Source organism: Bufo gargarizans, unplaced genomic scaffold, assembly GCF_014858855.1.
Source record: "Bufo gargarizans isolate SCDJY-AF-19 unplaced genomic scaffold, ASM1485885v1 original_scaffold_1956_pilon, whole genome shotgun sequence".
Taxonomy (NCBI): domain Eukaryota; kingdom Metazoa; phylum Chordata; class Amphibia; order Anura; family Bufonidae; genus Bufo; species Bufo gargarizans.
In genome coordinates, this window is record NW_025334582.1 from 140,525 (window position 1) to 162,873 (window position 22,349).

General features: G+C 46.5%; 1 protein-coding gene across 2 annotated transcripts in view; it reads left to right on the plus strand.

Moving 5' to 3' along the window:
* Positions 1-3,386: 3,386 nt before the first annotated feature.
* VSTM2B (V-set and transmembrane domain containing 2B) overlaps positions 3,387-22,349 on the plus strand; it is a 48,485-nt gene continuing 29,522 nt past the window's right edge. The window contains exons 1-5 of one of the 2 annotated variants that reach the window (XM_044274659.1): positions 3,387-3,612; positions 4,783-5,289; positions 5,873-6,057; positions 11,332-11,364; positions 17,178-17,553. In XM_044274659.1, the coding sequence (XP_044130594.1) occupies positions 5,208-5,289; positions 5,873-6,057; positions 11,332-11,364; positions 17,178-17,553 (676 nt within the window). In that variant the 5' untranslated portion in view covers positions 3,387-3,612; positions 4,783-5,207. Of the gene's footprint in view, positions 3,613-4,641; positions 5,290-5,872; positions 6,058-11,331; positions 11,365-17,177; positions 17,554-22,349 lie in introns of those variants that run through there. The other variant, XM_044274660.1, reaches the window with a different exon arrangement.

Sequence of the window (22,349 nt, forward strand, 5' to 3'; positions counted from 1 at the left end):
ATAAGTGAAGCCAGTGCAATAGCAACATTCCCATCGTTTGCCGTTAAAGGGTCCTGTTACCCTCCACCGAGTGACTTCAGCAAAGGGTCGTGTTGTTCAAATGACCAAATCACTAAAATTATATAATTTTTGGGCAAAGGTAAGTAGCGCATATGGTTTCCATCTATACAAAAAAGCACCTCTCCTGGTCACCAGCCAGGTACATAAAGATCTGCTGCTCCCGGCATCGGTTAACGTAGGAGCATCAGGCACTTCTACACCTGGCCCGTGGCCGCAGGTGCCTCCTGAATTCAGCTGTGTGTCTGTCCTCAGGACGATGATACAGTTTCATACTGTAGTGTGTAAGGCGGTATATTATGCTGCACTGTGGTATCTGGTTCTGCTGGGGCAGTATATTGTGCTGCACTGTGGTATTTGGTTCTGCTGGGACAGTATATTATGCTGCACTGTGGTATCTGGTTCTGCTGGGGCAGTATTTTGTGCTGCACTGTGGTATCTGGTTCTGCTGGGGCAGTATATTGTGCTGCACTGTGGTATCTGGTTCTGCTGGAGCGGTATATTGTGCCACACTGTGGTATCTGGTTCTGCTGGGGCAGTATATTGTGCTGCGCTGTGATATTTGGCTCTTCTGGGGCAGTATATTGTGCTGCACTGTGGTATCTGGTTCTGCTGGGGCGGTATATTGTGCTGCACTGTGGTATTTGGCTCTGCTGGGGCAGTATATTGTGCTGCGCTGTGGTATCTGGTTCTGCTGGGGCAGTATATTGTGCTGCACTGTGGTATCTGGTTCTGCTGGGGCAGTATATTGTGCTGCACTGTGGTATCTGGTTCTGCTGGGGCAGTATATTGTGCTGCACTGTGGTATCTGGTTCTGCTGTGGCAGTATATTGTGCTGCACTGTGGTATCTGGTTCTGCTGGGGCAGTATATTGTGCTGCACTGTGGTATCTGGTTCTGCTGGGGCAGTATATTGTGCTGCACTGTGGTATTTGGCTCTGCTGGGGCCGTATATTGTGCCGCACTGTGGTATCTGGTTCTGCTGGGGCAGTATATTGTGCTGCACTGTGGTATCTGGTTCTGCTGGGGCCGTATATTGTGCTGCACTGTGGTATCTGGTTCTGCTGGGGCCGTATATTGTGCTGCACTGTGGTATCTGGTTCTGCTGGGGCAGTATATTGTGCTGCACTGTGGTATCTGGTTCTGCTGGGGCAGTATATTGTGCTGCACTGTGGTATCTGGTTCTGCTGGGGCAGTATATTGTGCTGCACTGTGGTATCTGGTTCTGCTGGGGCAGTATATTGTGCTGCACTGTGGTATCTGGCTCTGCTGGGGCAGTATATTGTGCTGCACTGTGGTATCTGGTTCTGCTGGGGCAGTATATTGTGCCGCACTGTGGTATCTGGTTCTGCTGGGGCGGTATATTGTGCCGCACTGAGGTATCTGGTTCTGCTGGGGCAGTATATTGTGCTGCACTGTGGTATCTGGTTCTGCTGGGGCAGTATATTGTGCTGCACTGTGGTATTTGGTTCTGCTGGGGCAGTATATTGTGCTGCACTGTGGTACCAGGTTCTGCTGGGGCAGTATTCTGTGCTGCACTGTGGTATTTGGTTCTGCTGGGGCAGTATATTGTGCTGCGCTGTGGTATCTGGTTCTGCTGGGGCAGTACATTGTGCTGCACTGTGGTATCTGGCTCTGCTGGGGCAGTATATTGTGCTGCACTGTGGTATCTGGCTCTGCTGGGGCAGTATATTGTGCTGCACTGTGGTATCTGGCTCTGCTGGGGCAGTATATTGCGCTGCGCTGTGGTATCTGGTTCTGCTGGGGCAGTATATTGTGCTGCACTGTGGTATCTGGTTCTGCTGGGGCGGTATATTGTGCCGCACTGTGGTATTTGGTTCTGCTGGGGCAGTATATTGTGCTGCGATGTGGTATCTGGTTCTGCTGGGGCAGTATATTGTGCTGCACTGTGGTATCTGGTTCTGCTGGGGCAGTATATTGTGCTGCACTGTGGTATCTGGTTCTGCTGGGGCAGTATATTGTGCTGCACTGTGGTATCTGGTTCTGCTGGGGCAGTATATTGTGCTGCGATGTGGTATCTGGTTCTGCTGGGGCAGTATATTGTGCTGCACTGTGGTATCTGGTTCTGCTGGGGCGGTATATTGTGCTGCACTGTGGTATCTGGTTCTGCTGGGGCAGTATATTGTGCTGCGATGTGGTATCTGGTTCTGCTGGGGCAGTATATTGTGCTGCACTGTGGTATCTGGTTCTGCTGGGGCAGTATATTGTGCTGCACTGTGGTATCTGGTTCTGCTGGGGCAGTATATTGTGCTGCACTGTGGTATCTGGTTCTGCTGGGGCGGTATTTAGTTCTTGACTATGGTATAGCTGGCCCCGCCTTCTGTCTATTTTGATCCACCTACAGTCCACCCCTCACTATTTTTAGGACTGGGAGCAGGTCCTATTCCCCCACTCACACCTTCAGTGACGACCCCCCTCCCCCTTCCATTGGCAGTATGGAATAGCCCCTATGCCCACCTCCCTGCCACCTCTGCAGGGGCAGCACCCAGGATACTCTATGGAGTCATACCTGGAGCAGTTTATACAAAGGCGCCCTGCACTGGGCCACATTTACTGATCCAAAATAGTATATACTGTGTACATCATGTGCCGTTATGGGTGGGCACCACATGCGCCCCCAATCAGAGATGTCCGTCATGTCCTTTTGGGGGGGGGGAAATAAAATTACAAAATGTAATTAATTTAAACATTATACCGGAAACCCCAGCAGTCTTTGCAGCGCTAGAACCTCAATATCTGCGCCCCAATGTCTTCTATAAGATGCTCTGCCGTCAGACCCCAGTCCAACGGTCTGAAAAAACTGCGCCAAGGTATATGACTCCAACTACTGGAGGACTACAAGTCCCAGCATGGCATCTGTCCAAAAAAACACAACAGTTTGTCTACGTGTCTACTCTCTCTATCCCTCATTACAATCCTCTCTTCTTCCATTTCTTCTTCATTCCCATAACCCTCCTCCCCGTCCTTCCTCCGTCCAATCTATGGGGCCCTGGCCCAACAGCTTCTCATGAGGGTCAGACAGCGGAAACCTGGAGGCAGTACGCCCCCTCCCTGTGAGAGGACCACTGCCTGGCTCTTTGGGAAGCTTGGATCCATCGCTGCTAGATCTGCAGTGCTTTCCTGTCTAGAAGGAGGCAAAGGAAAAACCCAAGGAGAGGAACCTGCCTGCAGGTCCCTCATGGTTGGCGCAGACCTGTGCAATGCCTACAAGGGGGTGATGTGAAATCCACATAGGAACAGGTTAATTCTGCTCCCTGTACTGACTGCTAAAGCTCCAGCAAGCCTGTTCCATCTGACTGCATAGGCTGGGGAGTGGGGGAAGCTGGATTCAGCCCTGACTGCTAACTTTGCAGAAAGGAGAGAAGCCAAGGGCTGGAAGACACCTTATTCCTGAAATAGTGCTTGCTAGCCGGTGAGCCCTGGGATGATGCTACCCCCGGCTCCTGTCATCAACCCCTGCAGTTCTTGGATTTTCTCTGAATCAGACACCAATGCTACTGTGCATGATCTTCAGACTGCATGGCAGAGCTGAGAGGTGAGCAATCTATTCTGTCTGCTGCCGATCGCACACTTGTAGGGTACCTGTTACCCCCTAACCGTGCAACACCCCCCCCCCCCCCCCCCCTACTAATCCTACATCCTGGTCCTGTATGAACCAAGAGAATGAAGTCATTGCATTAGAATATGACAAGTAGGACTTCATTTTCTCCTGCTCTGGGGCAAGGACTTCATCACCATCTATGGTGCAGGTATTATGGGAGGGGGGGGGGGGTAAGTTTTTTTTATAATAACCTATATCTGTAGATCGATCTCTCTCTCTCTCTCTGGTATATGTGTATGTCCTTCACCATTCCTTCATACGCTGTGTCATTTAGAGTAGGGGGGCGTCGAGATTTTTGCAATAGGACTTCTGGGTTGAAGAAGAGCTGGATTAGGGTGGGGGGATGTCGTCAATGGTAAATCTGCGCCTAATGGGTTAAATTCAAATAGGGGGTGGGGGGGGGGCAATTATTTGAATTTGCATTTTAATCCTTAAAGCGTGATAACCTTTGGATTGGATACAGTCGCTCCCCGCTCGTGAGGCGGACAGGAAGCTGCTGACGGCTTTTTGTTCCCCATTACAAAGCCGTCAGTTGGGGTCACTTAGTCTCAATGAGAGATTTAATGTCCCTATTGTTGCGACAAGTGCACCCCCCCCCCCTTTCCTTCACGTCGCCAATTCATGAGCCCCCTGTAGTCTCGCTTCCTCCATCCAGTAAACAAAACAGTCTCTATATTGCACCCCCCTTGTAAAGGAAGGCTGTCTCATAGCCTTCAGCCCTGGTGGTGGTGGATGTAGTACGGAGGAGCACTGTATGGCAGTAAAAGCTCTTCCAGGCTTGGAGGGGTTAAACAGACATGCTCGGTCACATCCCTCCCCTTCTGGTTTTAGTGAAGTGGGGACCAAGGCACATGTGAAGTGATGATGAGCATGATTTGGTGGATGCAGCTTTCAACTCCCTCTGCCATTTGATGTTCCTGAAGGACCTTTTTTTTTTTTAGCAGAATTTTTTCGAGGGGGGCTTCTGTTTTTCTTGTTGCACCACATCCTGGTTTTCTACACTGGATGAAGGGATGGTGGGGATCCTGAGATTTTCTGACCTGATATGCATTTGTTGAGGTCCTTTGTGGAGTGTAAACAAGAAACCTTTGGTTCTCCTTGCAGATCTGTCCTACTGAGATTGGGTCAAGGGAGGAGAGTCGGGTGATTTGGATGATCCAAAGCAGATCTCGGGTATATATCTATCTCTCTATACCTATCAAATCAACAAGGAGACAAGGAGTCGATCGCCTGCGTTGACCAGGAGTGGGATGAAGGCTTCTCATTGAGTCGTTAGGGCTTCTGTCACCACCAGTTTTGATCTTGGCATGGGTTTTGGAAGGATCTGGTGTCCACTGGATCACAGCTGATCCAAGAGGAGATCCCAGCAACTCTCCATGTGGATTTTATAATTGAATTTCTAAAGGAAATAACACCGATAACTTTCCACCCCGACCTCCTACGTCTTCTCCACCTTTGCCATGGGATTGGAAATTCCCTAATTCTCTCTATTGTGTGTTTTATTTCCCGGCTGATCTCCTGCGACTGACATGTATGAGATGGAAAAGCAAGGATTCTTCAGTGCTCTTTGTTACCTGATGCTCAATTCCCCTCTCCTCTTCACTGTCCACGGTGAGTACATACCAGATTTTGCATCGAGGGGGTTGCATGTTTTTGCTCCCCCTTTTTTTTGTTTTTTTGCATCCTGCACCATTTACAGGTGCAGCGCTCTCCCTTTCGGAAAGCAAGAAAATTAGAATTTCAAATGAGACTTTTCCAAGCCCTAGAAACAATATAACATCTGCACGGGAAGCTTGGGATATAATTAAGCTTGAAATATGTATGTGAAGGGGGGGGGCGTAAATGGGTCATTGTGCAGGTGATCTAATGGGGTGGGCGCTGGGTCTGCACAAACAAGTGGCTTGGATTTTGGCCGCTGCTGGTTTATTGGGAAGGGGACAGGTCTGCATTGGGGTGGAGGAAGGGGGTGTCATCCTCAGTTTTAAAGTAGCCAGAGATTGCTTGCCGTGGATGGGGGGGGGGGGGGGGCTGACGGATAGTGTATTACTTTACTTTTTAATCCACTGGAGTCTCATTTAACAGACTGCTGTAGACCCCCGAGTAAAGCCAGATCAGATTAGAGGAGAACAGTCTGATCTTGTCTATTAATCTCTGCTGTTAACCACCCCCTGTAAATTCTATCTTCTGCTCTCAGCCACATTCACTGAAGTCCCCAAAGATGTGACTATCAGGGAGGGAGATGATATAGAGATGCCTTGTGCTTTTCGTGCCAGCGGTTCCTCATCATTCTCTTTGGAAATCCAATGGTGGTACCTTAAAGAGGCGGCCAGGGAGACGGCACTGGAATTAGCAATCACTGCTCCTGGGAGCAGGAACAAGGTAATGACCAAATGTAATGTACACTGAGAACACATGATTGATGGGACCCCATCACCGGGACCAGTCCTCATTATTGTTGTCGTCCACGGCCAATAGCAACTGGAGGAGACAAATGGGCATAGGGTGGCCACACACCCCCACAAAGCGCAATGCCCAGTGGTCCCTCCAAGCTTAGATCTGCCTTATCTCCCGGCCAACCTCTTAACCCTACAAGGAGTTACTTAAATAGAGGTAAATAGATATTGACAGGCAGAGTTATTGAGCTAAATGTATGCAAGGGAAGGCAGCCGCAGGAACACAGCTGCCAAAAAGCATTGCTCAGGATGAGAGGCTCCGACGAGCCCCCACGCTGTAAATTGAGGATTTTCTATTTTGGAGATAGAAGTCAATTGACCCCTTTTTAATACGGGGGCAGCGATGTGCTGTGCAATCATTTAAGTTTATATCATTTGGCTCAGGATGTGAGGAGGATCTGCCGTCCAAGTTCAGAACCCAGGTAGCTGCAGAAGATAGATATACGGGAAGGAGGGAGGGGGCCGATTCATAAAATAGTATTGTAATCAACTGGAGACAGATCAGGATGAGGACCTGGGGTGATGAGGGGGGGGGGGATCGGGGATGTACGGAGCAGGACACCCCACCACCTCCACTGCCAAAGGACATTCATATGCAACTCTGCAAATTATTACAAAATTACAAATAGTTTTCTACCTGCACACACCATGTCTCTGGTCACTCTCTCCTGCACACACCTTGTCTCTGGTCACTCTCCCCCTGCACAATGTCTCTGGTCACTCTCCCCCTGCACACACCATGTCTCTGGTCACACTCTCCCCTGCACAATGTCTCTGATCACTCTCTCCCCTGCACACACCATGTCTCTGGTCACTCTCTCCTGTACACACTATGTCTCTGGTCACTCTCCCCCTGTACACACCATGTCTCTGGTCACTCTCCCCCTGCACATACCATGTCTCTGGTCACACTCTCCCCTGCACAATGTCTCTGATCACTCTCTCCCTGCACACACCATGTCTCTGGTCACTCTCCCCTGCACACACCATGTCTCTGGTCACTCTCCCCCTGCACACACCATGTCTCTGGTCACTCTCTTCCCTGCACACACCATGTCTCTGGTCACTCTCCCCCTGCACACACCATGTCTCTGGTCACTCTCTCTCCCCTGCACACACCATGTCTCTGATCACTCTCTCCCCTGCACACACCATGTTTCTGGTCACTCTCTCCCCTGCACACACCATGTCTCTGATCACTCTCTCCCCTGCACACACCATGTCTCTGGTCACTCTCTCCCCTGCACACACCATGTCTCTGATCACTCTCTTCCCTGCACACACCATGTCTCTGGTCACTCTCTCCCTGCACACACCATGTCTCTGTTCACTCTCTCCCTGCACACACCATGTCTCTGGTCACTCTCCCCCTGCACACACCATGTCTCTGGTCACTCTCTCCCTGCATACACCATGTCTCTGATCACTCTCTCCCCTGCACACACCATGTCTCTGATCACTCTCTCCACTGCACACACCAGGTCTCTGGTCACTCTCTCCCCTGCACACACCATGTCTCTGGTCACTCTCTCCCTTGCACACACCATGTCTCTGGTCACTCTCTCCCCTGCACACACCATGTCTCTGGTCACTCTCTCCCCTGCACACACCATGTCTCTGGTCACTCTCTCCCCTGCACACACCATGTCTCTGATCACTCTCTTCCCTGCACACACCATGTCTCTGGTCACTCTCCCCCTGCACATACCATGTCTCTGGTTACTCTCTTCCTGCCCACATCATGTCTCTGATCACTCTCTCCCCTGCACACACCTTGTCTCTGATCACTCTCTCCCCTGCACACACCATGTCACTGGTTACTCTCTCCCTGCACACACCATGTCTCTGGTCACTCTCTCCCCTGCACACACCATGTCTCTGATCACTCTCTCCCTGCACACATGTCTCTGGTCACTTTCTTCCCTGCACACACCATGTCTCTGATCACTCTCTCCCTGCACACACCATGTCTCTGATCACTCTCTCCCTGCACACACCATGTCTCTGATCACTCTCTCCCTGCACACACCATGTCTCTGATCACTTTCCCCCTGCACACACCATGTCTCTGGTCACTCTCTCCCCTGCACACACCATGTCTCTGGTTACTCTCTCCCCTGCCCACACCATGTCTCTGATCACTCTCTCCCTGCACACACAATGTCTCTGGTCACTCTCCCCCTGCACACACCATGTCTCTGGTCACTCTCTTCCCTGCACACACCATGTCTCTGGTTACTCTCCCCTGCACACACCATGTCTCTGGTCACTCTCTCCCCTGCACACACCATGTCTCTGGTCACTCTCTCCCCTGCACACACCATGTCTCTGGTCACTCTCTCCCCTGCACACACCTTGTCTCTGATCACTCTCTCCCTGCACACACCATGTCTCTGATCACTCTCTCCCTGCACACACCATGTCTCTGATCACTCTCTCCCTGCCCACACAATGTCTCTGGTCACTCTCCCCCTGCACACACCATGTCTCTGGTTACTCTCTTCCCTGCCCACATCATGTCTCTGATCACTCTCTCCCCTGCACACACCATGTCTCTGGTCACTCTCCCCCTGCACACACCATGTCTCTGGTCACTCTCTCCTGTACACACCATGTCTATGGTCACTCTCTGCCCTGCACACACCATGTCTCTGATCACTCTCTTCCCTGCACACACCATGTCTCTGATCACTCTCTTCCCTACACACACCATGTCTCTGATCACTCTCCCCCTGCACACACCATGTCTCTGATCACTCTCTTCCCTACACACACCATGTCTCTGGTCACTCTCTCCCTGCACACACCTTGTCTCTGATCACTCTCTCCCTGCACACACCATGTCTCTGATCACTCTCTTCCCTGCACACACCATGTCTCTGGTCACTCTCTCCCTGCACACACCTTGTCTCTGGTCACTCTCTCCCTGCACACACCATGTCTCTGGTCACTCTCTGCCCTGCACACACCATGTCTCTGGTCACTCTCTTCCCTGCACACACCATGTCTCTGGTCACTCTCCCCCTGCACACACCATGTCTCTGGTCACTCTCTCCCCTGCACACACCTTGTCTCTGATCACTCTCTCCCCTGCACACACCATGTCTCTGGTCACTCTCTCCCCTGCACACACCTTGTCTCTGATCACTCTCTCCCCTGCACACACCATGTCTCTGGTCACTCTCTTCCCTGCACACACCATGTCTCTGATCACTCTCTCCCCTGCACACACCATGTCTCTGATCACTCTCTTCCCTGCACACACCATGTCTCTGGTCACTCTCCCCCTGCACACACCATGTCTCTGGTCACTCTCTCCCCTGCACACACCATGTCTCTGATCACTCTCTCCCCTGCACACACCATGTCTCTGGTCACTCTCTTCCTCGGCGCACACCTTTATAAGTTTAGAGGATCGTAAATCCTGCTCCAGATTTACGCTCGAATTCCGTTTGTGCACCAAAAAAACTGTCTAGTCTACGTTTACACAGTTGGCACAGTTTCACTCCAAAAATACGCCAACATTTTGGCGCATTTTTGGCACACAGAAGTGCATTTATGCCATGCCCCCTTTTCACACTAAGCCATGTCTCTTTCCCGTAAGGCCATGCCTCTTGTTGAACAAATGCTTCGAAAAGAGTGTAAAACAGTAAATGTGATGCAAAGAACAACCAAAATAAGCCAAAAACTGCTGCATTTTCACTAGTAAAGCTGCCCCGTGTCTCTCTGGTCATTCTCTCCTCTGTCTTTCTCTCCCCCTTTTCCATCTCTGAATCTCTTTCCCTTGCTCTCTCTCATCTTCTACTCTCGTCTCTCCTCTCACTTCTCCCCTTCTACCACCATTTCTTTCTCTTCTCTTTTTGAACTCCCTCTCTCTCTCCTCTTATCTCTCTTTCCCTCTCTTCTCCCCTCTCCACTTCTCTCTCCTCTGCTTTCCTTCCTCCCTCTTCCTCTGTCCCCTCCTTCCTGTGTCTCTCTTTTTTCTCTTCTTCTCTCCCTCTTTCACCTAACCAGCTGTCTCTCTGTGACAGTCATCCAGTATCATCATTTCTCCAGATGCAGTATTATTTGTTTTTTCCTTTTATACATTCTATCACCTATTCTATATGAAAACATTTGTGTTCTCTCAACTAAACAGATTATTCCGTCTGTCCTAAGATCCTAGGACAGACCAATATCGTTATCTATCGCATCTCATAATGCTTCTGAACTTGATGGACCTGTGTGTTTTTTCAATGATATTAACTATGTTATCTCTCTATCTGTCTATCTATCTGTCTATCTATCTATCTAACTCATATCTGTCTATCTAACTCATATCTGTCTATCTATCTGTCTATCTATCTCATATCTATCTCTCTATCTATCTATCTATCTATCTCATATCTATCTATCTATCTGTCTATCTATCTCATATCTATCTCTCTATCTATCTATCTCTCTATCTATCTATCTCTTATCAATAAAGCTTTATTGGCAGGTCTAAAATTATACATTAGTATTGCCAAAGCATGTGGGAAATAGGGGGTTGAGGAATGGGGACACACCCGGGGTCGGGGTAGAGGAGTCGATGGCGTATCTCATATCTGTCTATCCATCCATCCATCCGCCTTTTGTTGCTCAGTTGGCTAGGTATTAGTACTCGTACTCCATAGAGTAAAATGATGAATGTGATTTGTACTTTTATGCACAATACTTACATTTTTGCCTCCTCGCCGTTGCGTTCAGCGTTTGTGCGCTGTGTGGGAGGACGGATCAGAGAATGCAGCAGGGATCTGCCATTTATCCCTGCTACTTGTATGTGTAAACACATTGAGGCAGCCGCGCACCCTGGGACGCAGCGCCGCGCTCCTGCGCACAATATGATGATTACTATCCTGAGAAGTCAGCCTCTTTATACACACAGCGCACCGCCGTGCGCCAACGGAAGGAGGGGCTTCTAGGTAATAAGCCTCATTCACACTAAAGCTAATACTACCAGAGGAATTATGTCACAGGTTCCTCCATATATCATATAGCGTTGTTTTAAAACCTGGGTAAGGATGGCGCAGTGTGGGGCCTGGAAACAATATGTGGGCACTGCCCATCTCATTTCTTATCATTATGTTCTATGGAAAGCAGAAAAATCACCAACTGATAAAAATGGCGCAGCCCCAGCCACTACCAATGTGCACTCACCTGTATTTGTCTTCCCTTTCAGGTCGTTGCAAATAAAGACGGGACAAAAATCAGTGTAAGTCGCCCGATCGCTAATGGATTGTTATCCTATTTGTTGAAATTTATGAAATCACGTGGAAAACGCCTCAAACTATGATATGAATATCAGACGGCCAAAGCGTGGCGGATCAATGGATAGTGAATGCAGGCAAATCAACTGGCGAAACGTCAATGGGATGATGGCTTTTGGTTCGGTGGCTGGTATCTAATTAGGCCTTGTTTGTCCGCAATAGAGATGTAGCAGAGTTGAATTTGGCATATTTGATGTTAGAGCAAGAGATAGATTAGATAGATATTAGATAGATTAGATAGATAGATAGATAGATAGATCGATATGGATATGAGAGATAGATAGAAGATCCGATAGATCGATAGATAAGAGATATGAGAGATAGATAGATAGATAGATGATAGATTAGAATTTCAGATCGATAGAAGATAGTCATAAATCAGAATGGGCTAGGACGATAGATCGAGAGATAGGAGCTGATAGAGAGATGCTCTCTATCGATCGCGGCTAGAGCTGTCGCTCGCTCGAGATAATATAGATAGAGAGATAGATATGAGATAGATAGATAGATAGATATGAGAGAGATAGATAGATAGATAGATAGATAGATAGATAGATAATAGATAGATAGCAAAAATGGTATAAAGTATGAATGGCACAATACGTCCAAAAACAAAAGGTGCCAGCGGATGTTGAAGCGATCTAATATCCAAAAACGCAGAAAACTTAAATATTCCACGGCACTCCGTACATAGATAAGCAAATTGGAATTAATCTTTACCCTCCGGGGAATCCCATTTATCCTGAGTTATTATAATGTCATAGATTAACCTGCAGTCCTATGTAAGATGATCACATAGATTGCAATCAGTCTATGTGTGAAATGACAAGCTCAGCTCTGCTGCGCCTCGCTGCCTTGGCTCTGCTTCCGCATGTGGTGAACTCTCCTGCACCACATCTGACATTGTCGGCTCTGCTTCATCAACACTAGAATAACTGGTAGTGACAAAGATGCATTGGGTGATTACGTCTTCTGAAGCCGTTATTGTCGCCCCATTGTTAGTTACATTCCAGCCATTGTAGAATGGTTACCCCCAGGAGGGTGGTAATGACCTTTGACCTTCAGGGCCCCAGGGGGCTCATTGTTTTTGCACAGTGCTTAGGGGGTCAATGCTAGAACAAGGCGGGCACGAGAACCTCTCACAGTTTTCAGCTGACATGAATTGGATGCCGGTTTTCAGTTCAATATTTGGGGTGAAAAAAGTGGCGCAGTTTGAGGATAAACACGGCGCATGATTCAAAACGAGTGCAAAAATGGAGCGTTGTATGATGCTATTTTCCCCCAGATACACAACTCCTTTCAAAGGGGCCAAAATGAGAGGGCAAATGCGCCAGGAGGTTGGCGTACAGCAACCTTCTTAACGGGTGGCTCATTGAGGTGGTCGTTTTCACCCTAAAATGGGCTAATTTTTTGTAAAGTGCCATTTTCAGTGACATCATGGAGGGGTCATCCTCTATGGGTGGTGCCTCTGTAAGCGTACGGTATTTTACCCCTTGAACTGGCGGATGTCAGATTCAGGCTGCTTACACGGATAACATATTTGGCGCACAAAGCTGACGTCATGACACACATGTTACAATCTAACCGACGTCATGACACACACGTTACACTGTAACCGACGTCATGACACACATGTTACAATGTAACCGACTTCATGACACACATGTTACACTGTAACCGACGTCGTGACACACATGTTACAATGTAACCGACGTCATGACACACATGTTACACTGTAACCGACTTCATGACACACATGTTACACTGTAACCGACGTCATGACACACATGTTACACTGTAACCGACGTCATGACACACATGTTACACTGTAACCGACGTCATGACACACATGTTACACTGTAACAGACATCATGACACACATGTTACAATGTAACTGACGTCATGACACACATGTTACAATGTAACCGACGTCATGACACACATGTTACACTGTAACCGACGTCATGACACACATGTTACACTGTAACCGACTTCGTGACACACATGTTACACTGTAACCGACGTTATGACACACATGTTACACTGTAACCGACGTCATGACACACATGTTACACTGTAACCGACGTCATGACACACATGTTACAATGTAACCGACGTCATGACACACATGTTACACTGTAACCGACGTCATGACACACATGTTACACTGTAACCGACATCATGACACACGTTACACTATAACCGACATCATGACACACATGTTACACTGTAACCGACATCATGACACACATGTTACATTTTATTTTTTTGCCGATGCTTCATTCTTTGACTTCAGATCAATAGTAAATGAGTGCAGCTTAAGTCAGGGATCTGTGAGGAGGAGATCTATCGGTCATAAAGGCCATTGACAAGTCCTTTGCTTTTGGACGGCACAACAGGAGAAAACCGTGAAGACGCGAGGTGACGGCGATTAAAGGACTAGATGAAGCAGCAATTATGGGCAGTCTGAATAGAGGCTTTATCCATCTTGAGCCATCTGCACCCCGCGGGGGAGGTACCAGCCCTGCCAGGCACTATGCCTCCGTCTACTTAGGTTAAACATGTCCACGTTGTGGCCCTGGTCTTGTATCTATAGGCCCTGGCCAGGGCACAGGGGCTTGTTGGTGCCTCTAGGGGGCACACAGAAAGGGTGAGGGGCCCAGACTGAATTGGAGCCTATATCCACCCCTTCCATTTGAATCCGCTTGGAAAGCAACAGACCCTACGAAAGACCATTGCAATGAGATGTGAGATCTGCTTGTTGTCAGTGAATGGGAGCATACCCATGTAAAGGCTGAAAATCGGTGCAGGCCTCACATCTCAAAGTTAGTTCCAGTTGTATCCAGGTCTCTCTAAGACTCCGGACTGATCCAGTTAACCTGCATCGATGCATTGTAGCAAACTGCGTAGAGAGATTTGTGCTACTCATTGTCTCTAGAAGACTGAACCTCAGCTGGGACAAGCATTAGGTGTGAGCAAGAATGTTTGCATTCACTGGCAGCAAGCAGCTATATATATTAAAATTTGAGTTCTAGTGGTAAAATGCATGTTCAGCTCATAGACGGGGCAGACGGATGAAATATTTAGTAGATTACAAGGTGCGCAGGATAATATATGACAGGACGTGTGTTTCCTGTCAGTAACATTCAGAACCAGGGTTCTTTCAATATTAATTACATTACAAAGCCCCCAGCAAATCCCCCATCCATATAATCACCCCCTCCCCCGCCCCCTCCCCCGCAGAACATTAATTATCAATGTGCTCAGGATGTATGAACCAGAAAAGCGTGAAAAACACACAGAAGGTGAAGTGTGGAATATAGTGGACATATAGATAGATAGATAGATAGATAGATAGATAGATAGATAGATAGATACTGGATAGATAGATATGAGAGATAGATAGATAGATAGATAGATAGATAGATAGATGGATAGAGAGAGAGAGATAGATAGATAGATAGATAGATAGATAGATAGATAGGAGGTAGATAGATAGATAGATAGATAGATAGATAGATACTGGATAGATAGATATGAGAGATAGATAGATAGATAGATAGATGGATAGATAGATGGATAGAGAGAGAGATAGATAGATAGATAGATAGGAGATAGATAGATAGATACTGGATAGATAGATATGAGAGATAGATAGATAGATAGATAGATAGATAGATAGATAGATAGATAGATAGGAGATAGATAGATAGGAGATCGATAGATAGATAGAAGATAGATATGAGATAGATAGATAGATAGATATGAGATAGATAGATAGATAGATAGATATGTAGATAGATATGAGATAGATAGATAGATAGATAGATAGATAGATAGATATGAGATAGATAGATAGATAGATAGGAGATCGATAGATAGATAGAAGATAGATATGAGATAGATAAATAGATAGATAGATAGATAGATAGATAGATAGATACTGGATAGATAGATATGAGAGATAGATAGATAGATATGAGATAGATAGAGAGATAGAAGATAGATATGAGATAGATAGATAGATAGATAGATAGATATGAGATAGATAGATAGATAGATAGATATGTAGATAGATATGAGATAGATAGATAGATAGATAGATAGATAGATAGATAGATAGATAGATATGAGATAGATAGATAGATAGATAGATAGGAGATCGATAGATAGATAGATAGAAGATAGATATGAGATAGATAAATAGATAGATAGATAGATAGATAGATAGATAGATAGATAGATAGATAGATACTGGATAGATAGATATGAGAGATAGATAGATAGATATGAGATAGATAGAGAGATAGATAGATAGATAGATAGATGATAGATATAGATGGATATTGTATCACATTTATGACAATGTTTGTACCTCCAGGAATTACTTTGTAAATGGAAATATAATATTTATTTATTTTATTTATTTTGAACCTTCTAAAAAATATATAACAAAAAGAAAATAAATAAATAATGCCCTAGAGCTGCCCCTCCTCATAGCTGTGTGAGGTGAGATGTTCGTACCCCTACAGCCAGCAGTCAGGAGGGGGCGCTGCCGTCTCCCTGTACCGGGGGGGGCAGATCTGTCAGGGGCACATATTTCTCTATCCCAGGTGTAGACGTTGTATAATTGACATGAAATCCGAGGGAGCGCTGGGTGACAATCCATGCGAGCCGCTCAGAAGTTGCCACCCACCTTTCCTAGAAGCCAGAATGGGAAATCTTATTCATTTATTGCCCCCAATAACAAAGTGAAAAGGGCGTTATGAATACGTCCCTGTGGATGCGGTGGTGATGGCACTCGCGGCTGTGCAGCAGGGTCTAGGGTCATGCACACGTCTGCGCCGCCGGCGCTTCTCCCTCTTCAATGTCAAAGGGGCAAAAGGGACAATTGCCCCGGTGCCCGCCTCCACAAAGCCGTGCTTTTAATGTAAAAAAAAAAAAAAGCTGTATAACGTAAAGACGTACACATTTCAAATGACAATTTTCAAGATCTCTGCTTGCTGTCAGTGAATGAGAACATTCTTACTTACGTCCACAGATCTGTACAAACCTGCATAAGGGCTCGTTCACAAGGCCGCGCAGTTTTTTTGCAGTCCGCAAATTACGGATCCGCAAAAAAACGGATGCAGCCCGTGTGCCTTCCGCAATTTGCAGAACAGAACAGGAGGCCCATTATAGAAATGCCTATTCATGTCCGCAAAACGGGCAAGAATAGGACATAATTTTTTGCGGAACAGAGCAACGGATGCGGACATCACACGGAGTGCTGTCCGCCTCTTTTACGGACCCATTGAAATGAATGGTTCCGTATACGGGACGCAAAATACGTTCGTGTGAACGAGCCCTAAAACAGCTGAGGTTTTGCTACAATTGTATCCAGCCTAGACCATCCTCCGTGAGCCCAGATCCTGATATAATTTGCATTTCTTCCCCATTTTCAAGATCTCTGCTTTCTGTCACCCATCCTGGACTCGTCCTGCTCACACAGAGCTGGGGAAGTCTGATCACAAGAGGCACTTGTGCCGGGAGGACACGTCTAGGACATGTTTTCAGCTTATGTATACACGCTACATGGTTTCTAATCACCGTCAGCAAGCAGAGATCTTGAAAATGGCTTAAAAATTGAAAAAGAATGTACATGCTGCTTTTTTTTATTTCATTTTTTATTGTTTTAGCTCTTGTGTCGTGTTGTTTTCTGCATTTACGGAACTATATTGGAATAGCGGGATAAATTAGGGTCTCGCTCTCATTGCAGACTGTCCGGGTCCAAGGCAACGACATCTCGCACCGACTGAGGCTCTCCAACGTCAGGAAGCAGGACGAAGGAGTGTATGAGTGCCGGGTGTCAGACTATGGAGACGATGAGACTCAGGAACACAAAGCCCAGGCAATGCTTCGGGTCATTTCACGTTATTCTCCACCTGACATGCAGGCAGCCGAGGCTGTATCCCACATCCAGAGCAGTGGGCCCCGTAGGAATAACCCTGGCAATAGAGCAACCCCGGAACCTGGAGACAAGCGCCCCAATCCTCCAGGAGAAAGCCTGGCCTCATCCCCAGCCACTGCAGCATCCTCCTCAGCTTCCCCTGCACCTGGGAAAGCAGCTATCCTGCGGCAGCAACATGGTTCTGGTGAGTGATCTGCTGATCTGCAGCGCCATCTAGTGGACACTGCTGTGTACTGCATGACATCAAAAAATTGTGTGATACTTTTGTGTCAAAAACAGACAGAAAAATGATAATTAAGAGAAACCTTCACTGGTTAATGCAAAAAATTAAAGTATCGGCTTTGATCGCGCAGGGAAGAATATGAGTTGTGTAGACATTTGATTCGGGGTCCACCCATGTATCTATGTCTGTCATTGTATGTTTCTGTGGTTGTCAGATGACACGCCTTGTCATGGTTTAGTAGTTATGCTTTTGTCTACCACTTAGCTGACAGTGGCTACCCTCGGAGGGATGCTAAATTTTAGGTGCACTTCCACCTACCGAGCTAAATGCTGGTGGACACGCATGCTCAGTCATTCTCCTCTGTTCACTGCTGGAGGTGTACGGCAAAGCCATAAGGGCCACCTCCACCAGAAAGATCTGCCCTGCTTGTAAGCCTCTGCAGTAGCATGGCCTACTGGGACTATGGGGTCGGTTGCCAGAAGGGGAAGGAGACTGATTCTGTCTAGAGCCCAGCAGCAGCTATTGTTTACTCTAAAAACACTTCACATTACTAGGGGTTTTCTATTTATATCTGAGATTTGTTTATTTATTTTGTAATATTTCTGCTACATTCTAAATACATTTCATCATTTTAAAAAGCCTGCTTGCTATCAGTGAATAGAAGCAACCAGAGAAGAAAAAACACTCCTGATCATGTCCAACTAGCTCCAATGCTAGTTACAAGAGAGGATTCTGATACACTGTAACCAGCCATGCATCTGTGTGGTCAGAACACACAGCAAGCAGAGATCTTTAAAGCGTTTAGAAAATGAAATACTATGAACGTTAGGAAGTTGTGGAACCACTTTTTACTCAACAATTAGGATTTATCCACATGGAAACACCTAATAGTCTCTATAACTGTCTTGTGGAGTCAACAAATGGTGTCTTGTGCCGTCAGAAGTTCTGGGAAACTTCATAGGATCTGAAAAAAAGGTCTGTAGAAGGTCCATGTGTCTGCGGGGGGGGGGGGCAATATGTTAGAGTGTATAAAGCAGGTAACTGCTCAAATAATACCTACATAATACACCACACAGTGCCCACCATCATACACTGTATACCAAACACCACATGTATTGCTTACCTAATACCACCATACACTGTCTACCAAATACCACCATATAGTGCCCACCTAATACCACCATATACTGTATATCAAATACCACCATATTAATACCACCATACACTGTCTACCAAATACCACCATATAGTGCCCACTTAATACCACCATACACTGTGTACAAAATACCACCATATACTGTCCACATAATACCACAATACAGTGTACAAAATACCACCATATAGTGCCTACCTAATACCACCATACACTGCCTACAAAATGCTGCCATATAGTGTCCACCTAAACTACCATGCACTCCCTACCAAATATTGCCATATAGTGCCCACCTAATACCATTATACCCTGTGTACCAAATACCATTATATAGTGACCACTTAATACCACCATACACTGTCTACCAAATACCACCATATAGTGCCCACCTAATACCACCATATACTGTATATCAAATACCACCATATTAATACCACCATACACTGTGTACAAAATACCACCATATAGTGTCCACATAATACCTCCATACAGTGTACAAAATACCAACATATAGTGCCTACCTAATACCACCATACACTGTGTACAAAATACCACCATATAGTGCCTACCTAATACCACCATACACTGCCTACAAAATGCTGCCATATAGTGTCCACTTAAACTACCATGCACTGTCTACCAAATATTGCCATATAGTGCCCACCTAATACCACCATACCCTGTGTACCAAATACCATTATATAGTGACCACTTAATACCACTATATACTGTCTACCATATAGCGCCCACTTGAAATCACCATACACTGTCTACCAAATACCACCATATCATGCCAACTTAATACCACAATACACTTTCTACCAACTACTGCTAGAGCTATATAGTACCCACGTAATATCACCATATAATGTCTACTGAATACCATCATTTAGAGACCACTTAATACCGCCATACACTTTCTACCAAATATCATGATATACTGCCTACTTAATGCCACAATACACTGTCTACTAAATACCACCATATAGTGCCCACCTAATACCACCATAAACTGTCTACCAAATACTGCCATGTACTGCCCATTTATTAATATCAAACAGCGTCTTTCAAATACAGACTTTTATAGGCCACGTAATACTACCAAGCAGTGTCCGCCAAATACTGTCATATAGCGCCCACATAATACTGTTATGCTGTTTTTGAATAGTACTAAAATACAGTGGTAAAATAATACCAGCGGGGCGTATATGTGGAGGGTCCGGGGGTATGAGCCCCTAGTTCATATACTCTCAGTAGCGCAGCAGTAAGGAGTGGGCAGCAGAGCTCCCTCTTACATGAAGCCTCTGCCAGGCGAGTTCAGAGGACCCGAGCTCGGAGCAAGTGCAGAAAAAGTCAGTTTTTGTCTATTTAAATTTTAAATATCCACTGATGTGATGAAATTCTTGGCCCTGGAGGCCCCCGCCGGAGAACAAAGTGCAGCCAGACAGTATTTAAAATTAATAATTAATACCGCAAACAGTGTGGTTAGCCTATGCGCTCTCCTCGGGAGTCCCAGCAGCCGGAGGTGATGAGATGAAAGCTCCACTGGCTCCGGAGTCGGCCTGCCGCTGCTCAGACCCAGAGCCATGAATATTGCTTAGAAATAAGACAGAGGACCAAAATTTAAAGGGGAAGCTCCCAATTACAGGTTCTCCAGTGAAGTCAATGTGTGTATGTAGCTTTAAGAGAAGCTTGCTTGTTTCTTATGGGAATTAAGTTCCATTTGGGTCTTGTTTTAAACCACTGGTTTCTCTAATCCCTCCAGCTTTTTCAAAACTACAACTCTCAGCATGCTCTGGAAGCCAAGGGAATTTGGTTCCATAGAGCATTGATTTCTTCAATCTGTGACTTACCATTTTGGAACTACAACTCCCAACATGGCATGGCCACCTCGATAGGGTCTAGTTTTGGACTGCTGGTCTCCAACCAAAACTCCCAGCATGTCACGATAGCCAAGGGGAATTTGGGTCCAAGAATATTGTTTTAGACCATCAGTCTCCAATTTTTCGCTCTCCATCTGTTTTCAAACTATAACTCCCATCATACTATGACCCCCTAGAGGAATTTGGTTCCATGGAGTCCAGTTTTACACAACTGTTCTCCAACCTGTGGCTCTCCAACTATAACTCCCAGCATGCATGAGACAGACAGGGAAATTTAGCTCCATAGGGTCTTGTTTCAGACCACTGACCGCCAACCTTTGGCTCCCCAACTACAACTCCCAGCATGGCATGATAACCAGTGTAAATTTGGTTCCATGAGGCCTTGTTTCAGACCATGGAGCTATAACCTGTGGCTCCCCGGCTGTTTCAAAACTACAACTCCCAGCATGCACTGAAAGCCGAGGGAATTTGATTCCATGGAGTTTCATTTTGGAGCCTGGTCTCCAACCTGGTTCGATGGCAGGAGAAATTGAGCTCCATAGACTCTAGGTTAGACAACTGATATCCATCCTGTGGCTCTCAGACTACAACTCCCAGCATGCCATGCCAGACATGGAAATTTGGTTCCACAAGATCTTGTTTTAGACCGCTGCTCTGTAATCTCTCCAGCTGTTTAAAAACTACAACTCCCAGTGTGCTGTGGAAGCCAAAGGAATCTGATTGATGAGATAGTACTTTTCAACCTGTGGTTCTCCAGTTGTTTACAACTACAACTCCCAGCATACCATGACTACCCCACCAAGATAATTTTTATTCCATAGGGTCTAGTTTTAGACCACTGGTCTCTAAATTGTGGTTCTAAAACAACAACTCCCAGCATGCCATGATTTCCAAAGGGAATTTGGTTCCATAGAGTCTTGTACCAGACCCCTGGTCTCCGAAGTGTAACTCTCCAGCTGTTGCCAAACTACAACTCCCACCTGTTCGGAGAGGTGGGAGACGTTGGATTCACAGGGTCTTGCTTTAGACCACTGGTCTCCAACCTGTGGCCCTTCAGCTATTAGGAAGCACAAATCCCAGCATGCCCCGGCAGCTGTGGGAGTAGTAGTTTTGCGACAACTTGGAAGCCATGGGTTGGAGACCAACGGTGTAAAGCAAGACCCTATGGAACCATGTTCCCCTTGGCTCTCAGGACATGCTAGGAGTTGTAGTTGGAGAGCTACTGGTTGAGACCACTGTTCTACACCATATAAGTATAATATACTTACATCCTGGAATGTGGCCCCTGGAAACAGATAGGGGCCCATATCATATCAAACCCGTTCTCTTTTCCCAGTCCATGAGGAAGGTTATGCTGGACTCGTCTGCACTGCAGGCTCTTAGATAGCGGGGACTCTACGAGGGGAAGCAGACATCAAGGCACAAGTCCTGCAGGAACCTGGGAAAGCTAAGTGACAACCTCTGTGGGGGCTGTCTTGGCGGCCATCATTGTAGTCACCCCGCTTTCCCAAAGACTAGTGCAGCACCCGAAGGTCACACGCACTACTTGGTGTCCCTTTTAGTACATATTAGTCGTGACGCCAGTTGCAGTGAAGCAACAAGGGCACAGGGCCCCTTTTAGTGATGTGGTAGATGATGGTACCCAGGTGTAGGAATGCCAGAGTGGTGTAGGTTGGCCTAAATGGTGTTGCACATGTCACGGTGCTCCTACCTGGATATGC